The following is a 19717-nucleotide window of genomic DNA, read 5'->3' as shown; positions in this document are numbered from 1 at the left end:
ACACACGAGGCCTTGGTAGACATCCACCGCCCTCTCCTGCCCTGTCAACCTGCCTTCCTAATAGTATCTATTTTGGAATGAAAAGGTCACTTCATACATCAGTTCTGTCTCATTAAAATACATAGTTACCAAACAATTAGGTTCTGTTTCACTTTTACTTCCATAAAGAGTTCAATGACTTATGGCAGCCATTCTGTGTTGGGTGATTTTTACAGAAGTGACACAGATCTCATCTATGTTAAATGCAGGGCTAGCCAGCACTTAACTGCCTTCCGTGACTTCTCTTCATCAATGTCAAGATCAGGCCAGGAAATGATACTGAACAAGAGTAAGTGGTCAGTTCTGAGCTTATATGCTCAGGACTCAGGGAAGCCAAAGGAGGCTTCCAGCACTAATATTATGCCCATTTTAAAGATAAGCAAATAGTCCAAAAATGGGTCCACACACAGCACCCTGTTGCTGATGGAGATTAATACCTATTGAATACTTGGTACATGACACAAGTTTCAATGAGAATTTTACACAGATGACTTTGTTTCATAAGAAGCGGAAGGAATGTGGGCTCTTGAGCAAGACTGCCAGCACCTGAGCTCCAGTCATATCACTTAAGTTAGCCTTCACCTCTTGCTGCAGTCGGCTGTGGCTCTCAGCAACCTCTCAGCCTCAACTTCCTCCTAGGAAGTAGGAAAAATAAGCCATCTGCAAACACAGACATCTAGAACATCCCAGCCATAGCAGGGATCTCTAAGGTTTATCCTGATGGTCCTCACTCACAGGGACAACACCAAGCATGTCTGAGACCTAGCAGAACGAGGCAGGTCCCGGCTCTCATAAAGCTTGTAAGGTCTATGTAAAGTGGTAGCAAATGTCACAGAGACCAACAAGCCACTAGAGAACGAAAGTAAGTGCGCCTCGACAGGAAGCGGCTAGAAAAGGGCATTCTGATACAGGCTCCAAGTCAAGGAGGTGAGAAAGTGAGTGACACACATGCAGAGAAAGAAAGGTCCAAACAAACCAAGGCCACGGGGCCAGGAGATCCTTGTGTAACCCAACACAGCCAGGGGACTAAGCAAGGGTGTGAGGAGTGAGGCAGCAGGGCACACAGGCCCTGTAAGTCAGGACCCTGCAGCTCCTTCTCAGTGGGCAAAGAGTGTCATAGCAGGGTGGTGACACCATAGGAGAGATGGTCTCTGAACTAGACTGCACCATACAGAAAGGGCGGCAGGACCCCAGAGGAAGCAGGGCACCACGAGGCAACTGCAAGGCTCTGAGGAACAATGGCCAGGGCAATACTCACTCCACTCCCAGGGAAAGAGCTAAAGGGGCTGTATTCCCAAGGTGCCCCATCTGCTAGCAGATGAGGGACTCCTCTCCAGCAAGACATGTACAATGTCCACGGTGACCCAAGACCAGGAGAAAGCACCCAGAACCCACATCGGAACTTGCATGGAGCTTGTTGCATGTGGGCCAAGGACCATGGTCCCTGCCCCAACACACTCAAGCAGACTTCATAAGAACACCACTGAAACTCTGCTAAAGGTGGCCAAATTTAATCTATCCAATCACCTCTCCTTCATCCTTCCAGCATGCCACCTGATGATGCCTTCCACTGCCCCTCATCCCTCTTGTCTGCCAAGCTCCTCACCCTCCTACACTTTGCAACCATTCCAAATGCCTGGTGTATCCTGATATGTACGCTGCAGTGAACACAACACACCCCAAATAAGATCATCCTTTGGCTGCTAATCTAAGCCACGCACTCCCATCAGTGCCACTGTTGTCTGGCTTCCTCAGGTTGACCACCAACTCAGAGTATGAGGATGCCCACAAGTTAGCCAATGATTGGTAGGAACACAGGGGTTCCAGAGGAGCTAAGCTGGACCAGGCTCCACCTGGACACTGAGGGGGCCAGTGCCAGTCTGCCTGTGAAATGAAGCACCATGGGAAATGGCACAGACAGCCCTTGGCATCAGCATGTGGACAGGGCATTCCTTAGTGGCCTCCAGTCAACAGCAACTGAGAAGGGAAGAACAGAAACATTCACTGCGTGGAAGTCACAGCAGTAATCTCTGTGTGACTGCGCCATGAGGGGTGCTGCGATCAGTGAGTGAGGACACAGAACTGGCACCACTCTCCACAGGGCCTGTGCAGATGGCATGAGGAAAAGTGACCACGTGGGGGAGCAGCCTGCTGCCTCCACCTTACCCTGATATCCAATGCTGACATTACAGACTTCAGGAGTGTTTTGCCAAAAATGCATAACCTTCACAAAATCATGAAAAAAAAAAAAACTGACAAGCCCAATTGAGGAGCACAGAACAAATAACTGGTCAGTATTCTTCTCAAGTGTCAAAAGGCAGGAACAGCACAGGCAAACTAAGGACAGACCAGGCAGGAAAGGATCCCAGGAGGTTTGAGAAGTGGCAGCAACTGTGCAGAGGCCAGAAGGTCAGAGAGCAGTGCGGTGTCCACACTGGGCTTCTGGGTTAATTCTGCTGTTTGCCTGTGACTGTACTATTAAAGCTAGGTGAGGGTACACAGGACTTGATGCATTACCGAGAATGTTAAAACTCCTACACTCCAAAGTTGATCCTTCTGTGGTAAAGTAATAAATACTTTCCAGAACCAGTTTTATGTCAGTGTGGCCTAAAATACCAATTATACAGCCACAGACCCAACAAAACTCATTCTGAAGCACCATTACTCCATCCACTAACAATGTGGCTCAGTGAACAGGCACACTAGGACCACTAAGCGAGGCAGTGCTTTCTCCAGCTCAATGAAGCAGGAATTGACTCTGAAGAGCATGTTTCCAGATCCTCAACAGTCAGGAAGAGCCAAACCTCACCACGGTCCTGAAGCTGGTAACACTGCTTGCATCCCCAGAGCTGGCTGCTCAGATTCATGCTTCTCAAACCTCACTGGCATCAACAGCATGTTCTTCTCAGGGAGGTTGTCACTGACTGGCACAGCTCTTCTAAAAGCCCCATGCATGACTCAGAGAAGGAAGCATATGATCTCAGGTGTGGACAATATATGAGTAGAACATTTCCACTGAATTAAGAAACTGATTATGTCAAAAGTCAGATGCCCAGGATGGGACCACAGGTCAGTGATAGAGGTCTGCCCGGGGCACACAAGGCCCTGGGTTTGATCCCCTGCACCAGAGCAAATTTAAAAAGAGGAAGAGAGCATGGTGGCTACATCTGGAGACAGAAACAAAGAATATCACTAGGAATAGGGCACACCTCTAATTAAATGGGCAACACCAACTAAAGGTGGTAGGGCATTGATAAAAGGCATAAGGAAGGGATGCTTACACCACCAAGTCCAAGAGCAGAGGAAGATGCCGTGATCAGGAGCCTTCATGCTCTTGCCAGGGCAGCCTTAAACTCCTAACACAAGACAGAACCTCTAAGAAAAAATTAGCTGATAAAAAATTATAGCTGAATACATTAATGCCATTTTTCAAGCAGACAAAATGCAAATGTCATCTTCACAGGCTTAACAATAAGCTTAAGGGAAGGCACAGGACACACCTCTTTCCAATCACAGGACATGCAGTCCTTTCAAAACTGATGAAAATGCCAATGAGACAGGAAGGCACAAAGAATCATCCACAGAGTTTGTCATAAAAACACTATTTTTCCTATAAAGCAAGAAAACAAAAGAATATTTTCTTTTGGTAAATTTACTTATAGCTAAAACCTGAATAGTATATACCTAAATAATTCTATGATTGAAGGGGAAAATCTTTGAATTTTTTAAATTATAAAGTATGAATTGACAATAAAAACATTAATCAGAGCTGGGATTGTGGCTCAGCGATAGAGCATTCACCTAGCGTGTGGGAGGCTCTGGGTTCGATCCCCAGCACCACATAAAAATTAAAAAATAAAGATATTGTGTCCAACTACAACTAAAAAATAAATATTTTTAAAAAAACATTTATCAGATTTATGAAACAGACAAATCAAAATTTAAAAGGCAACTTATAGGTCAAACACATTTATTAGAAAACATTAATAAAATGAAACAATTCATTTACAGGAGCAGAGCATGAATAGGTCCAAGTCCTCGAGGGAGGCTGGCTATACCCTGGCCCTGAAGGAGGAGGCCCCAGCCAGGCTGGAAAGGTGCAGGAGCCCTCTCCCTAGATCCACCCAAGGAGCAACAGGCAGGGCAACAAGACCAATGGGACAGGCAGGGCTGGAAACAAGACATGAAAAGCAAGACAAGACAAAGCAGTGGAGGAGAGATGAGGGTGGTGATGGTGAAGATCGAGGGCGAAGCTATTCTCCACTCCACAAAGCTGGTTCAGAACCAGCTCTCCCAACCCCAGCCTGGGTATTCATGAAAATGGTTTCCATAGCACTTGCCTGCCTGCTGAATACAAGGGCCTGTGCCAACACACTTCTTAATGCTGGATGCTTTTATAATTGAGTTATTAGCATATGAGTTTCTTAGTGCATAAATTAATGTTTTGTTAATAAAAATATATACTAAAGAGTCAAGTAGGAATTGGACCTTCAAAGGAGCAGACATCACAAAATAGGGGAAGGAGAACAGCAGCAGGAGACAAGACTGCAGGGAATCAGAACCCGTGGAGTTTGCCCTCGTGTGATAAGAAGCTCCTGGTAGCTGCTGGGGTGCAAAGACCTATGTGTTTAACTGCATGGCTTTCTGAGGATCCCTAGCGCACTCCCTTAGCACCAGGCCTCCACTGGGAGACAGCAGTGACTTGCTCCCATGCCTGTCCAGTTGAATGTGTGAAGCTAATGTCAAAGCCAGGTCTAGGGAGGCTTCAGGGAGAGGAGAAGGGAGTGTGCAGGCTCACCAAGGCACCAGGGATAAGCCCTGAAACAGGAGATCAGAGCAGGCATCTGGGAAGCCAAATGAAGAGCATGCACCTTCTTTTTGAGGAAATGAAATTTTCTTACTATGATGCCTTTACAAATGTTTCTGGAGCATCTTCTGAACATACTAACAGGCTGCAGACACCTTCTTTTACTAGTTACTATCTGTGCTATATTTTATTTACTGTGAGAAGTAATAATGCTCTTCAAACTACACACCAGGCCTTTCTGTTACTTTTGTTTCAAGAGCCAGTGTGTGCTGACAGCCAACCAATTATTTTCCTTCTTGTGCCTGAAATCCTCCTCTGAAGACCATTTTTCTTTCTTGTGTGCATTCTGCTGGTTCCCTATGCTGGTGAACTCTCTGATCACCAGCTTCTTTGCTGAGCCTCCTGAAGCATCTGGATCTTCCCCTGCTGCTCTGAACACCTGGTTGGGCTCACTGGCTGGCACTGCCACCTGGGTCTGCCCACCTGTCCGTCTAGTCCTTGCCTTTGCTAGGGATTTCAAGTCAACCCCTCACTTGAGGGCTCCTTTCTCACTGATTCTAGAACATTCGCAGCCATTGACGCACGAGGCATTCTCTTCTTCCCCATTCTTTCATTAGTCTAGATTATCTACTAGAAGTAGGTTGACTTTTTATGTTACATAAACCTGCTTTCACATTTTCTATGTGTTCACCTCACACAATGTTCTGAGCAGTTTTTCAGCTATATCTAATCTACTGTTTTATCAACAACAATTCTTATTCAACTTTACTTGGAACAAGGTAAAATAAATTGGCTTAAAAGAAGAACAAAAAAAGCTTGCATACTTGCAGAGTTAGGTTCACTGAATATGTTATTACTCATTAGGAATGTCATTAAGTAAAACTGACACGCCTGTATCTATGAAGATGACAGAAGCGTCTTAACAAAAGTGCCCAGGCATTCGAGCAGACTGGCAGCTATCCTCAGCATGTACATACTTCACCACTTAGCTGATCACACAGCTGTCATTCAGACCTTCCCTGGCCACTGATGCAAGCCGGTGACACCACATGCTCCAGGAGAATTTGGTTAGCTAGTTCCTGTTACGTGACACGTTTGAAACCAAGCTGTGCTTCTGACGCACTCTGGAACCGGGACAAGACTGGTTGTCTGCACTTCAGATACAGATTGTTTCCACAAAATGTGCTTTCTTTGCTCTCAAAATTCTAATTTATACCCTTGGACCGAATATGACTGACCACTGCGTACACTGTCTACACATTGCTTGATTTCTGCATCAGTACCTACAAAGAGAACCCCCTGAAAGAGGCCCCTTGTTACCAGTTATGCTTCTCTCAAAATTTATTTATTTTTTTAAAAATATTTTTTAGTTGTCAATGGATCTTTTTATTTTATTTATTCATATGTGGTGCTGAGGATTGAACCCAGGGCCTCACACATGCCAGGCAAGCACTCTACCACTGAGCCACAACTCCAGCCCTCTCTCAAAATTTATTTATTTTTTATTTAATTAATTTAGTTTTGATATTGGGGATTAAACTCATGTGAGCTTGACCACTGAGCCATATCCCCAGCCTTTTTTGAGAAAGAGTCTCACTACATTACTTAGAGCTTTGCTAAGTTGCTGAGGCTGCCCTAAGTTGCGATCCCCGTGCCTGGGCCCCCCAAGCCACTGGGATTACAAGCATGTACCACTATGCCTGGCTCAAATTTATTACTTTAGATGCAGTTTCCAGCTCACATCTGAAATTAGGAGTAAAATAAATAAATAAATAAATCGTTATGGGAGAAACAGAAAAAGGATAATTATAGGGATTTCTTCCAATTCACCTAAAATCATTTCAGTTTAATTTAAAGTTTCAGAAAAAGTCACGAAGAGACCACTTCCTAACCGTGTTCCCTGTGGATGTCACACACATACTCATGCTTCTCAGGTGACCTGCAGCCATGAATAAGGTAACCAGAAGTTTACTGATGGGCAGATCAAGCCCTGCGACATAAACAGAGGCCATAGATCAGAAGGTAAAGAGTTGGGGCTCGCCTTCTATTTAGAACAGAGGTGGACACAAGCAGCCCTGAAAAGAAAGGTGCATGGCAAAAGATGGGTGGTGGTTTAGGTGGACCTAGCCTCTGAAGCAGCACTGGCCAGCAATTACAAACCCACTTCCTTTACACAGGAGCTACGACGACGAGCAGTGTGAATACTAAGCATGCACCAATGCACTGTGCATGTTTTTGACACATGAAACAAACCAAGTGGGGTGTGTGTCTTACTTCCACTCCTCCGGAGGATGGGCAAGCTCATACTTCTCCCTCACGCTGGAGACACCCATGTCCACATGCAGCCAGTGAACCTCCTCCGACCGCAGGTGGCTGAGGCGGAACCCGTAGCAAGCCACGTGCTTCACTCTGTGGCTGTCCACTATCTTCTGGATGATGCCCTGGAATACATCCCACAGAAACAGCTGTTAAGAAACAAAAAGAGCCAGGCACAGTGCATACATCTATAATCCCAGTAGCTTAGAAGGCTGAGGCAAGAGGATCACAAGTTCAAAGCCAGCCTCAGTGAGACCCTGTCTCTAAATAAAATACAAAATAGGGCTGGGGAGATGGCTCAGTGGTTAAATGTCCCTGAGTTCACTCCCTTGTACTGAAAAAGACGACAACGAAACAAAGAAACCAAAAAGACTGCACGAGGTGGTGGCCACACATGTACCTAAGAAGCTCAGGAGGCTAAAGCAGGAGGATTTCAAGTTTGGGTAAATTAGCAAGGACCTAACCAATTAATGAGACCCAACTCAAAATAAAAATAAAAAAGGTTGGGGATGTGGCTCAGCAGTAGAGCCCTCCTCCTGGTTTAGGTCCCCAGTAACCAAAAAAGAAAGAAAGAAAAAAAAAGAAAATGAAAAGTCTGTCTCTTTTAATTACCAGACATCTTTGGTAAAAGAGCATCAAGTTAAATAACTTAACAGTTAATTTTATATAGGAATTTGTTTCCAAGAAAGATTTTTATGAACAAGGGAAGTTTTAGAAAAACAAACAGTAAGATGCTCTTCCAAGTCCTTCCTGATAAACGCAGCACAGTTAACTTCAACACTCTGCAACGCCGCCCTCACATGACCCCAGCTCTGCCAAGGTGCGCCAGCGTTCTTCAGGTTCCACTTCCCAAGGACTGGCCCAAGGGGAGGTCGGAACATTTCTCAAGACCAGGCTAAAACATCACGTTTTCTAAAAACACACGTTTAGGAACATTCAATTAAGCCCATGTTCCAGGTGATGTTCAAAATAAAGAGTTCTTTGAGGGCCTCATCAGTCTACTCTCTGCTCTCACAGAGTATGCAGCAGCCTATAATGCCCCAAAGCTTGCATCACACCTGTCCCTGAGTCTGGAGGAGGGGGGCGTGAGAGCTAGCTCCCACCCCACACTGTCCCTGTGGAGACGCTAAGAAGGTGTCAGCAGGTGTGAGGACTCAAGTGCTACCCTTCATGAGAGAGGCACAGAAAGCCAGGACCCAGGGGCACACTTCCCAGGCTTTCCAATAATTGAGAAAAGCTGCTTTTTTGGGGGGCCAGGGCGGGGGGGAGAGGGTAAGAGTTCTTTGAACCCAGGGTCACTTTGGTACTAAACCAAATCCCCAAACTTTTTTTTAAATTATTATTTTTGAAACAGAGCCTTGCTTAGTGGCTGAAGCTGGCCTTAAATTTGCAATCCTCCTGTCTCAATCTTTTGAGCCAGAGGGTTTGCAGGCTCATGTCACCATACCTGGTATGAGAAAAGCTTGTTAAAGTAATGCTAATTTTATAACAAAACATGTCTATGAAAAAAAATCATCACTAGTTATTAAAAATTAGCAATTAACTAAAGCTACAATAACTTGTAATGTAAGCCACATTTTTTTAAATTCCCACACTTGCTATTTATTCATTATGGCCTCATGCTGTTGATAATACAATACAGGATGTTCCCCGCCTCTCCATTAAAACAAACAAACATGACACAGCACATTCACAAACAATGGAGACTGCACAGTGCCCTGGAGTCTGGCTTGGTGGAGCTCCCTGAGTGCTGAATGGGTGAGGCAGCCATTTGAGCTTCCTTTCAGGTGTCCAACCACACCCAGGAACAGTGATGGAGAGCAGACAAGCTGTCAGAGCACCAACAGAGGATCAGGCTCCGGTGGTCCATGGCAGTCCTAAGACTACACCAACAGCCTCTCGTCCTGGGGGGTGGTCTCTGGCCGGCAGCCCTCCATCTGGATCTGAGGGAGGCATAAAGTGTCCTTTCTGGCTTTTTGAGGCAAAAAGCCTGGAATTCTGACAGGGCTGGTGTAGATGACGTCCAGGCTGTACACTGCACAAGGGTGTCCAGTCGTGGGAATCATCAGCCCAGTTACTGACTTGGGATCTTGTGCACTAGGTGAGGGTTGCCTGGATAAGGGTCGTTGCTTACGGACTCTATCCAAGCAGAGCTCTGTAGCTTCTCCTTGCCAGCACGCATGTCCCTGGCCTACGAGCAAGGGGACTGGCGCCACTCTGGAATCCCCACAAAAGCAGCTTTGTCCCCCTTCCCAGATCTGCCAGCTCAGCAGCCGGGGCAGCAACCTAGTCACCTTATGGTGCACAGTGAGTCACACCAATACCTGTGGCTCAGCAACTGGGCCATGACACTAGTGACCTTGGTGCTGCACTGCCTGTCACACGAATACCTGCGGCTCAGGAACTGGGCAGTGACACCAGCTACCCTTTGCACAGTGTGCCACATGCCTTATATCTCATTGTCACCATGGTTCAAGAGCAAGCCCTCTGCTGTTGGAACTAGAACAAAAGCCTGTCTCTCTAATCTGTTTTAGTAAACTGGTCTGTTTATACCCAGAAGCCAACTGCAAAGCCACGCAGGGTATTAATCATTTCTTAATACTAGTGTCTGCCACCATTCACATCCAAGGGAAATTCCTCTTCTCTGGGTGCTCTCACTGACGATCCCACAAAAAGGTCCCCTTCGTTTCCTCTCAGCGCACAGAGCAGCTCCTGGAACCCACCTGCAGTAAACCAGTGTCCACGGAGAGGCTGAACCTGGAGCAGCCCTGCTTCAGAAAAGGCCCATGGTCTTGTTGCTTGTTGGAGGAGAATGACTTTGAGTCTACTCCCTGGACCACACTGCCTGAAGAGACCCAGGTGACTTCAGTTTCCGTATTGTAGCACTTTCCATATTGTCACACTTTCATACTCCTCCAAGTAACTAAAAGTATAACAATGCAAGGGGTTCCCTGTTTTGTGCTGTGCTTTCTCATTATGTGTCTACACTGTGTTCCATCTTTTCCTTATTCTTTCCCTCAGAGTCTCTGGACAGTGGCAAACATGAAATGTGGGGTTCTTAAGTATATGGAGCTGATGCTGATTTAGTCTGTTTTTTTTCACTGGTACGACTAAAAGACTGACTAGCACAATTGTAGAAAAAAAAAAGTTTATTTGGGGGCTCACAGTTTCAGAGGTCTTAGTCCCTGGAAGGATGGCTCCATTCCACAGGGCTTGAAGTAAAGCTGAATATCATGGTAGAAGAGGGTAGTGGAGGAAGCAGCTCCCATGGTGATCAGGAAACAAGGAGACAGACTCCACTTGCCAGGTACAAAAGTATACCCCATAGCCATGCTCCCAATTGACCACTTCCCCAGTACATTCTATTTGCCTCCAGTCACCACTCAGTTAATCCTATCAGCAATTAATTCACTGATTGGGTCAAGACTCTCATAACCCAATCATTTCTCCTCCGAACATTCTTGCGTTAGTCTCACACATGAGCTTCCGCGGGACACCTCACATCCAAATCACAACAGATGCACATACTCAACAGCTTACAGATGTTATCTTGAGCACCAAGTATTTGCTTGTGAACAGCTCAGCAAGTACCTGAGAAGCAGAGGTTAGTGAGGGAGAAACTCACAGACACTAACGGCTGCCATTTCCATAGCACATACTCGTTCAGATATACAGCACTCACTTCTGGCATGCATACATTTATAAATGTGAATGTCCCCAGGGAGTGAGAGAACATGGTTTATAAATACTACTAAAGTTAGCTGAATAAAAATTTAAATTCTCATCCTACTGTGCATGACAAACTTGTCATAGGAAATACAAAACAATACTCAGCTACTCTGAAGCCTCCACTTTTCTATCTGTTCCAGATTTTTAAAATACCCAATTTTCTTGAAAATATATAATTTTTTTTTTTAGAGAGAGAGAATTTTTTTAATATTTATTTTTTAGTTTTCGGTGGACACAACATCTTTATTTTATTTTTATGTGGTGCTGAGGATCGAACCCAGTGCCCCGCACATGCCAGGCGAGCACACTACCGCTTGAGCCACATCCCCAGCCCTGGATTATATTCTTATATTGATATTTTGGTAAAAGAACTCTTTTTTAAAGTTTAAAGTAAAAGAAGCCCACGTCTGCATTTCTGGCAGCAGGAGTAGACGTAGTCATTTCCCTGCTGATGGGTAGTGTTTGTGCTTGTGTGGTTGAGAGAGGTGCTGCCACACCACAGGCACATGTAGAAATGGAAAAGCTGCCTCAGGAGCAGCTGCCACAAAACATGCTCAGGGAGGCAAGCAGCTGGCACCAGGGCGGCTCTGAGAGGCCGTGACCCCTGCTGCTGGCCTGCCTGCCACAATGCTAACAGCAGAACCACAGAACACACCCCAGGCTTTTTCTTGCTGCTTCCCAATGAGACGAGGCTGCACAGTGTCCGCCTGAGTTTGCCTGGTTCCATCTGGTCCTCCATCTTTTAGGCAGTGCTGTGGAACGAAACCTTTACTGCTCTCAGGAGTGTGTCATAGGACGCTTTCCTCCAGTTCATGAACCCACTGTGTATGTGACACTAGCAACTCGAGCCCAGGTGAGGTGCCATCTTCACCCACGAAGGGCCAGAGTCTAGCAGGAGCACTGACAGTGAACGCTGCAAGTGAGCAACGGCTGACTGGGGATGGGGGGAGGTAAGGCAGGGAACCATGCAAAAAGGAGGTTTGATGTTTCCAGTTACCTCCCCACACTTAATTTTAAAGATGAGCTCATTATCATAAGAAAGAGACATCGAAGCCACATAGTGCCATTATGTCCTCCTAGGACTGACCTGCAGTGTGTGGCATTTCCTTCCTCTATGTACTCCTCCTCTGGACATTCTTCAAGAAGTGAAAGCATCCCCATCTTCTTCTCTGATCACACCCTGTACTGCCAGGACCCATCACTAAGTCATCCAACCAGTCCAGAGCTTTAAGTCCTGTTTCTACAAAGCCCTCCACTAAAAGAACACACTTCCACTGCCTAAGTCAACAGTCACCACACTCTCAGGGCTCACACAGCGCAAAGCATTGTCTTCAGGATCTAGAGAGCACCAGTCTAAAGTGGGTCTCTCTGGAGCTCTGGCTTTGCTGCCTGCAGATTCTTGGTGCACTGGCATGCTTTGGCTCACAGTTCCTTCCTCCATTCAAAAGCCAACAACATGGCATCTGACCCTTTGTCACAGTCACTTCCCTCTGACCACAGACATGTAAAGTCGCTGGTGTTGGACTTCCCTGTTCCCAGGCCACATCTGTGAAGGCCTTTAGACCATGTGAGAGAACACCCACGGGTTCTGGGGCTTAGAGCATACCAGTCTTAGTGGCCAGACTTCTGCCACTACACAATCCCACTCTGCAGATCTGGTGAGGAAGAATCCCTCTTCCTCGGAAGCTGGCACTGACTTCGAGCTCCTCCTATGGAAGTCCCAGGTGCACCTTCTTCTGACAGAAGGCTGCTCCCTTGGTACGGGAAGCACACCACGAAGCGCGGCCACCTCCACTGACTCCCGGACTAGATCTCTTGGGTGATGAGCTGCAGCTGCCACGTCAGCACTTGATGGTTCTTTCTCTTATGCTTCTGTAGAGCCAGCTCCTGCCCTTCCACCTCAAGAACAATCCTCTGCTGCCTTTGGGCTTTTTTTCTGCAGCTTCCTCATCTCTCTCAGCCTTCACAGAACTGGAGAGAGAGGGCCTTGTTTCGGGCTAAGCTTTGGCTTGTGGGATGCCCTGGGTGGCTGGATGGTCTGTCTAGACTGCTAAAACTGCCTCCATTCAGCAATAAGGTGTTTCACTTTCTTGTCATTCATGCACTCACTGAAGCAGCACTTCCTTCCAGAATCTCCCTTTGCACTCCACTTGGCTACATTTGGCACAAAGGCGTTCCTCATAATGCTTCATCAGTTTTAGATTCTAAGTGAGAGACTTGCAGCTCTTCCTTCCACTTGAACAGAGACTACTGTGGGTTGTTAGATGGCACAACGTCAATACACTGTACCTCAGGTAACAGAAAAGCTGGAGGAGAGGGAGAGACAGGAGGTGGCCAGTGGCTGGAGCAGGGACAACCCACACATAATTTATCAATTAAGTCTGATGCCTTTCATGGCTGTGTGTGTAGAGCCTTCAATGATTATGGCAGTAAGATCACAGGTGACCATAACTGCCTTAACAGTAACAAAAAAGTTGGAAATACGTGAGAATTGACAAGATGTGACAGAGACATGAAGTGAGTCCACTCTCCTGGGAAATGGTGCCACAGAATTACTCAACATAGCATGGACACAAACCTCAATTTGTATAAAGGAAAAGAAAACAGTATCTGCAAAGTGCGCTACAGCACAGCATACTCCAGGAGGGATGCCAGTGCAGCGTGACAACTGGGTGGCACCAAGGCTGGGCCTAGACAAACCCGAGCTCCCTCGGCAGGGACAGGCAGGGCGCTGGGTCAGATTGTGCCATAGCCTTGGGAGGTGAGGGGAACTCTAGAGAGGAGCAAGGCAGACCATAGACAGGCAGTGGCCTGCTTATGGGCCTCACCATCCAGTCTCCTGCTGGATGGCTGCCGTGGCTCCTTCTAGCTTTTCTGCTCCGACAATCACACCCTAAGTATTTTAGCTGTGCGTTAACTTTCCACATCACTGCTTTCCTGCAGGAATCTTCTTCATTCTGGATTTTCTTGATTAATAATTATCTGGTATCATCTTCTGAAGAACAAGTCACTCTCTGTCCTGAGCCCTTTGAAGATAACAGTCAACATTTACCTGCACATGTAGTCACTTAAGGGAAGTCTGATGTAAACAGCATTCCTTCTCCTAGGTAGGGAGGGGCGTCTATCTTGAGTAGACTGTAATTTTCTCTATATTGTCATATTCTAAAATATAAGTACAATGTTTGTGGATGACTGACCTGCATATATATGTGTGTGTTTTACTGGGTATTGAACCCAGGATGCTATACCACTGAGCTGCATCCCATAATATAAAATTTACCATTTTTTTAAATTGTTGATGCTTTATTCATTTATACATGGTATTGAGAATCAAACCCAGTCCCTTACACATATGAGGCAAGCACTGTACCACTGAGCCTGAGCCACAGCCACAGCCACAGCCCACAGCCCACAGCCCCTTTTGAGACTGGGTCTTGCTAAGTTGCCCAGACTAGCCTTGAATTTGTGATTCTCTTGCCTCAGTCTCCTGAGCTGCTGGGATCACTGATGTGTGACACCACACCTGGCTGAATGACTCATCTTAACATTGTACAGGCTGGGTTCATCTTGCTGTCTGAAGTGATCCATGCTTGTGACCAGAGCAGTCTAGACCATGGGCTTGATACCTGGCCAAAGACATGACCAAGATAAGTAAGGTCTGTAGTCACAGATTCCCGAGTTGCTTAGGGAAATAACATAGCAGGCTGGCAACACTGCTCAGTAACCATGACTAGATTCATGTCTTGCGTCTGATTTTGGTGGTGCCTGGGTGGCGACATGGGTGCAGGCTGATCCTGCACGTCAAGTGTCGATGTGACCAGCTCACAAGCCACACCACCAGAGGCCTGAGGCTTCCTCATATTGAGGTGCTACACAGAGAGCCGGGATGGTCTTCAATCTGGAAGAAGGCACATGCCAAGCCCAGAGGCACCTGCTCTCTCCAGTTTCTGAAAGGAATCACTGTGAACTGACACTTCACCTACAAACTGTGGAATCCTGTGAATCCTTTTAGCAAACAAATCTTTAAAACAATCACTCAGCACATACATGTAAAAGGCGTAAACTTTATTAATTGAAACACAAGAAATAAAAACCTCTCTTTCAAGAACTCAAAAAACGGGGGGGGGGGAGGAACAAGTCAATACCATTATATGAATATGATTCAGCTAATATTTTCCTAAGAAATTTTATAACTAAAACTATCGTCAGTCACATAGTAAATAAATAAAGCTTAAAAGGAAAAAGGTAACATCCCTGACATTTCTGTAACTTGGAAAGTACCCGATAAGTAAGAACCTCTTCATCTTTTTTTTGTATATATCCTTAAACTTAAAATAATGTCGCCTGGGAGATATACTTACCCTGACATCAGTAGCATCTCCATGCCTGATAATACTGGCCCAGGTGGTTGGCTCACTATTGCTTTCAAAATAATGAAAGACCTTCAATACTCGCTCCATGGCACCAGGGGAACGTTCCATGCCAGGACCCAGGTGGGTCTTAGCACTTGAGTGTGGCGTGTGGTTCAAGTTGGGATCAAGGTAAGCAGCTGCCATTATTTTGCTGGATGCTAGGTATCTATCATATTCTGTTAAGAGAAAAAAGTTTTTTTTCAATGTCCAATATTTGAAATCAAATCACAATCTGATGCATTCGTATTTATATTATCAACACCATTCTTCACTCTCTCCCATGATGTATCATGCAGAAGAAATTTGAGGTGAATAGGGTCTTAACCTGCCAAAGTAATCACTGTGTCCCCATACCCAAGGCAGGGCCTGACTGACCACAGTATAACACAAACTTGTTGGAGAATTCATTTGAAGAGCAGGACTCCTGTTTAAGTAATGTAAAAAACTCATTGTGCTATCTATGTCCCTTCCCTTTTACTTCTACAGTCTTGAATTTTGTGGGAAAATCTCATAGCAAAAGCCAGATTTGTTAATTAAAAATATTGCCCAGTTTTGAGAACTTTCCCCTAAGAAAAAAGTTCATTCTTCCTACAGCAAAAACTCAATGAGTAGACTTTATTCATACTAAGACTGGCAACTAAAATCACTAGAATCAGGAACTGGGGATGTGGCTCAAGCGGTAGTGCGCTCGCCTGGCATGCGTGCGGCCCAGGGTTCGATCCTCAGCACCACATACCAACAAAGATGTTGTGTCCGCCGAGAACTAAAAAATAAAATATTAAAATTCTCTCTCTCTTAAAAAAAAATAAAAATAAAACAAACAAACAAATAAATAAATAAATGCACTAGAATCAAAACAAGTTCCTCCCACTTAGTCAAGTCAGGTTAAGCAAGAGACTCTGATTGAGAACTACTGAAAACAAAATAGCCTAAGTGACTGCATTATTTCATAAACTCACCTTGAGATTAAACTGAAAATATGGATTTTAAGAAAACAAAACAAAACTGATGTTTTTGGGCTTGAGGAAGAGACAATCTGTGGCAGCCCGAACAACAGCGATGGAGATGGACCCAGAACCCAATTCCTGACAGCTGCTTCTTCCTACAGGAAGCTCAGGTCTGAGAGCCAGAAGAGTCCAGGAAAGGTGGCTAGTGGGAAAGAAGCCAGTAGGGCCTTGGGCAGCAAGGGGCTGGCATGCTGGAGGACTCCGCCTCGTCCTGAGCCCCCACTAGAAGCATTTAGTTACAGTAGCCCCAGTTAAGACACATATTTACAACCTGTCAATATGTATGTATAAGGTCATTCACTCCAACCTGGCCCAAGAGAGTAGGCAAATGAACTATGGCAAATTCCCACAACAAAGTACCATGAATCTGCAGGGAAGGATCCAGGAAGGAGATAGAAATACCCCTACAAATAAAAACACTGAAAATAACTGCTAAAGTACACATATCCAACAATACAGTTAAAAATTTTAAAAAATCAAGTTATCTCTTTTCTAAAAATAAAAGATAGTAAGGCATATCAAGGATTGAAAAAGACAAGAAACATTAGCACTATGAAGAATGAAGCAAAAATGAGGATACAAATAAAATGGTTGGGAAATAATTAATGACATTGAGAATAAAAAAATCAATACACAGAATCAATGCAATCTAGCAACTTCAGTGTTTACAGCAGGGCAGTTCACAGTCACCAAGTCATGAAACCACTCCAGATGCCTGTAAACAGATGAAGAATCAGGAAAATGTATGTATATACAATGAAGTTCTAGTCAGCCATGAAGAAGAATGAAATCATGGCATTTGCTGGTAAATGGATGGAAATGGACAGCATCATGCTAAGTGAAGTAAGACTGGCCCAGAAAATAAAGGGTGGTCAAATGTTTTCTCTCCTATGTGGAAGCTGGAGCAAAATAAGGGAAAGAAGGCTGGGGGTGGGGGGGTTAGTATCACCAAGATAAAGGAAATATCAGCAGAGGAGGAGCAGAGACAGAGAGGAAGGAAGAAGGATGGGAAATGGGAGGAAATGCAGAATGAATTTAACAAAATCATGTTATGTGCATATACAAATATACTTCAGGGAATTATCCCTTTATGTATATGTTGAAAATACCAATCAAAAATAAATAAATAAATGAGCAAATAGATGAGTAGAGGAAGGAAAACAAGGTAGGGGAGAGAAGAAGGAAAGGGGCAGGGGAGAAGGGAACGAAAGGGACAAACAGGAAAGAAAATCAAATTCGACACATTCATGATTTTGTCAAAATGAACCCTACTATAGTGTACAACTAAAATGCTCTAATTTTGAAAAAGACAATTAAATAAGAGATGAGACTATTAATATATTTTAATATTCTTTTTTAACTTTTTTTTTAGTTGTAGATGGAAACATTTTTATTTGGTGCTAAGGATCAAACCCAGGGCCTCACACGTGCACGGCGGGCGCCCTACCACTGAGCCACAGTCCCAGCCCTATTTTAATATTCTTAATAAGAGAATATAAATAACTTCATGCCAATGAACTTGAAAATTTTAGATGGAAGACAATCCTTGCAAAACACAATTCAGGAAAACTGAGACAATAAACATAAAATTTAGATTACTATTTTTAAAAATCTATAATTAAAATTATTCCAATAAGAATATTTGCATTCTTCCAATAAATAAATGGAAAAAATATATTGATCTCACAGAAAAATTCAACAAATATGGAATATTTCCAAATCAGCTTATTGAGACAAGCAAAGCAGTGGTATCGAAACCTGTCAAGGACAATACAAAAAAGGATACAAGCTGGTATCTCCTAAAATGAAACATTTTAACAAATTGTTAGCAAATTTAATCCAACAATTAAAGAATACATCACGAAAAAAAATGAGTTTATTCTAGGAACGCAAGGGTGATTATGCATTCAAAAGCAATTTGTAATTCACCTCTTTCAGAAAGGAGAACAGCCACAATTATCTAGCACAGACAGGAAAAGCATGTCATACAATTTACCAACCACTCATGATAAAGGGCTCTTAGTAAACTAGGAATGAGCTTCCTTAATCTCCTGATGAGTATCTCCAAGAAACTCATTAAAAGCCAGGGGGAAACATCCCTTTCCTAGACTAAAAATAAGACAAGGATGCTCACTATAACCACTTCTAAGTAACCTTGCCCCAGAAGTTACTGCCAATTGCTGCAGGTAGAGGAAAAGAACACAGGGTGAAAAGGAAGAAATAAAACTATCATTATTCACAGACCACATAATTACCTATAAAGAAAATCTGAAATAATCTACAAATAAACTTCTGGAATGAATACAAGGCAATGTTGCTAGACCATCAACTAAAAGCCCACTTGTGATAACTCTGGCTTCCTCTTTGGGGCAGGAATTTGACACTGAGCTTCAGGCCGCAGGGGCGTATTCGGACATGTCTTATTTTCAGTCTCACTGCCCCCCTGACTTGCTCAATATTATTTGTACTGCTCTCCTGTTGCTAGTATACCAGATCCTCTGATCACATTTTCTGGAATGGGTTAGGATCTCGCTGTGCTGCCCAGGCTGGTCTGGAGCTCCCAGGCTCAAGCACATTCCTGTCTCAGCATACAGAGTAGCTGGGTGGACAGACATGTGTCTGATTTCTCTGAACATTTTTTTTTCCTTTTTTTGGGTGGCCCTGGGTATTGAATCCAGGGGTGCTCTAACACTGAGCTACATTAGGAGCCCTTTTTGAGACAGGGTCTCACTAAGTTGTCCAGACCAACTTCAAACTTGTGAAATTTCCTACGTCAGTGTCATGGTTTAGTTGTGGTGTCCCCCCAAAAGCTCACGTGTTAGACAATGCAAGAAGGTTTGAAAGAGGAACAATTAGATTATAGCCTTAACCTAATTAGTAAATTAATCCCTGGTGGGATTAACTGAATGGTAACTGAAGGCACATGGGGTATAGCTGGAAGAAGTGGTTCACTGGGGGCATGGCTATGGGATATATATTTTATATCCAGAGATGGATTCTCTCTCTCTGCTTGCTGATCATCATGTAAGCCATTTCTATCTGCCACTCTCTTCCACCATGATGTCCTGCCTCACTTTGAGCCCCAAGGAATGGAGCCTGCTGTATATCAGACCTCTGAAATCATGAGCCCCTAAATAAACTTTTCCTCCCCTAAAATAGTTCTAGTCAGATCTCTTAGTCACAGCAGAGAAAAAGCTGACCAAAACACTCAGCCTCACAAGTAGCTGGAATTTTACAGGTGTGTACACTGCACCCAGGTTTTTGAACACTTTTAAAATGCAATGCTTTTATTTATCTATTTGCTTTAGGAAGCACTTGATAGTATGCTTTACTTTGATGTCCTTACTGTCTCATTTGGGGACCAAGAAGAAGTGCTTACCATTGAGCATCCCCAGCACCTCCCTCCT

The 19717-nt window shown here is 44.4% G+C and overlaps 1 protein-coding gene across 19 annotated transcripts in view; it reads right to left on the bottom strand.

The window, feature by feature from the left end:
• Ptk2 (protein tyrosine kinase 2) overlaps positions 1–19717 on the bottom strand; it is a 238148-nt gene that overhangs the window by 144645 nt on the left and 73786 nt on the right. For all 19 annotated transcript variants that reach the window (XM_078016629.1, XM_078016638.1, XM_078016631.1 and 16 more), the window contains 2 exons: positions 15253–15479; positions 7121–7287 (listed from right to left, as the gene is read on the bottom strand). In XM_078016629.1, the coding sequence (XP_077872755.1) occupies positions 7121–7287; positions 15253–15447 (362 nt within the window). In that variant the 5' untranslated portion in view covers positions 15448–15479. The remainder of the gene's footprint in view (positions 1–7120; positions 7288–15252; positions 15480–19717) is intronic.

The sequence above is a fragment of the Ictidomys tridecemlineatus genome, chromosome 7 (assembly GCF_052094955.1).
Source record: "Ictidomys tridecemlineatus isolate mIctTri1 chromosome 7, mIctTri1.hap1, whole genome shotgun sequence".
NCBI classification, from domain to species: Eukaryota; Metazoa; Chordata; class Mammalia; order Rodentia; family Sciuridae; genus Ictidomys; species Ictidomys tridecemlineatus.
This window is presented reverse-complemented; position numbering and strand designations above follow the sequence as displayed.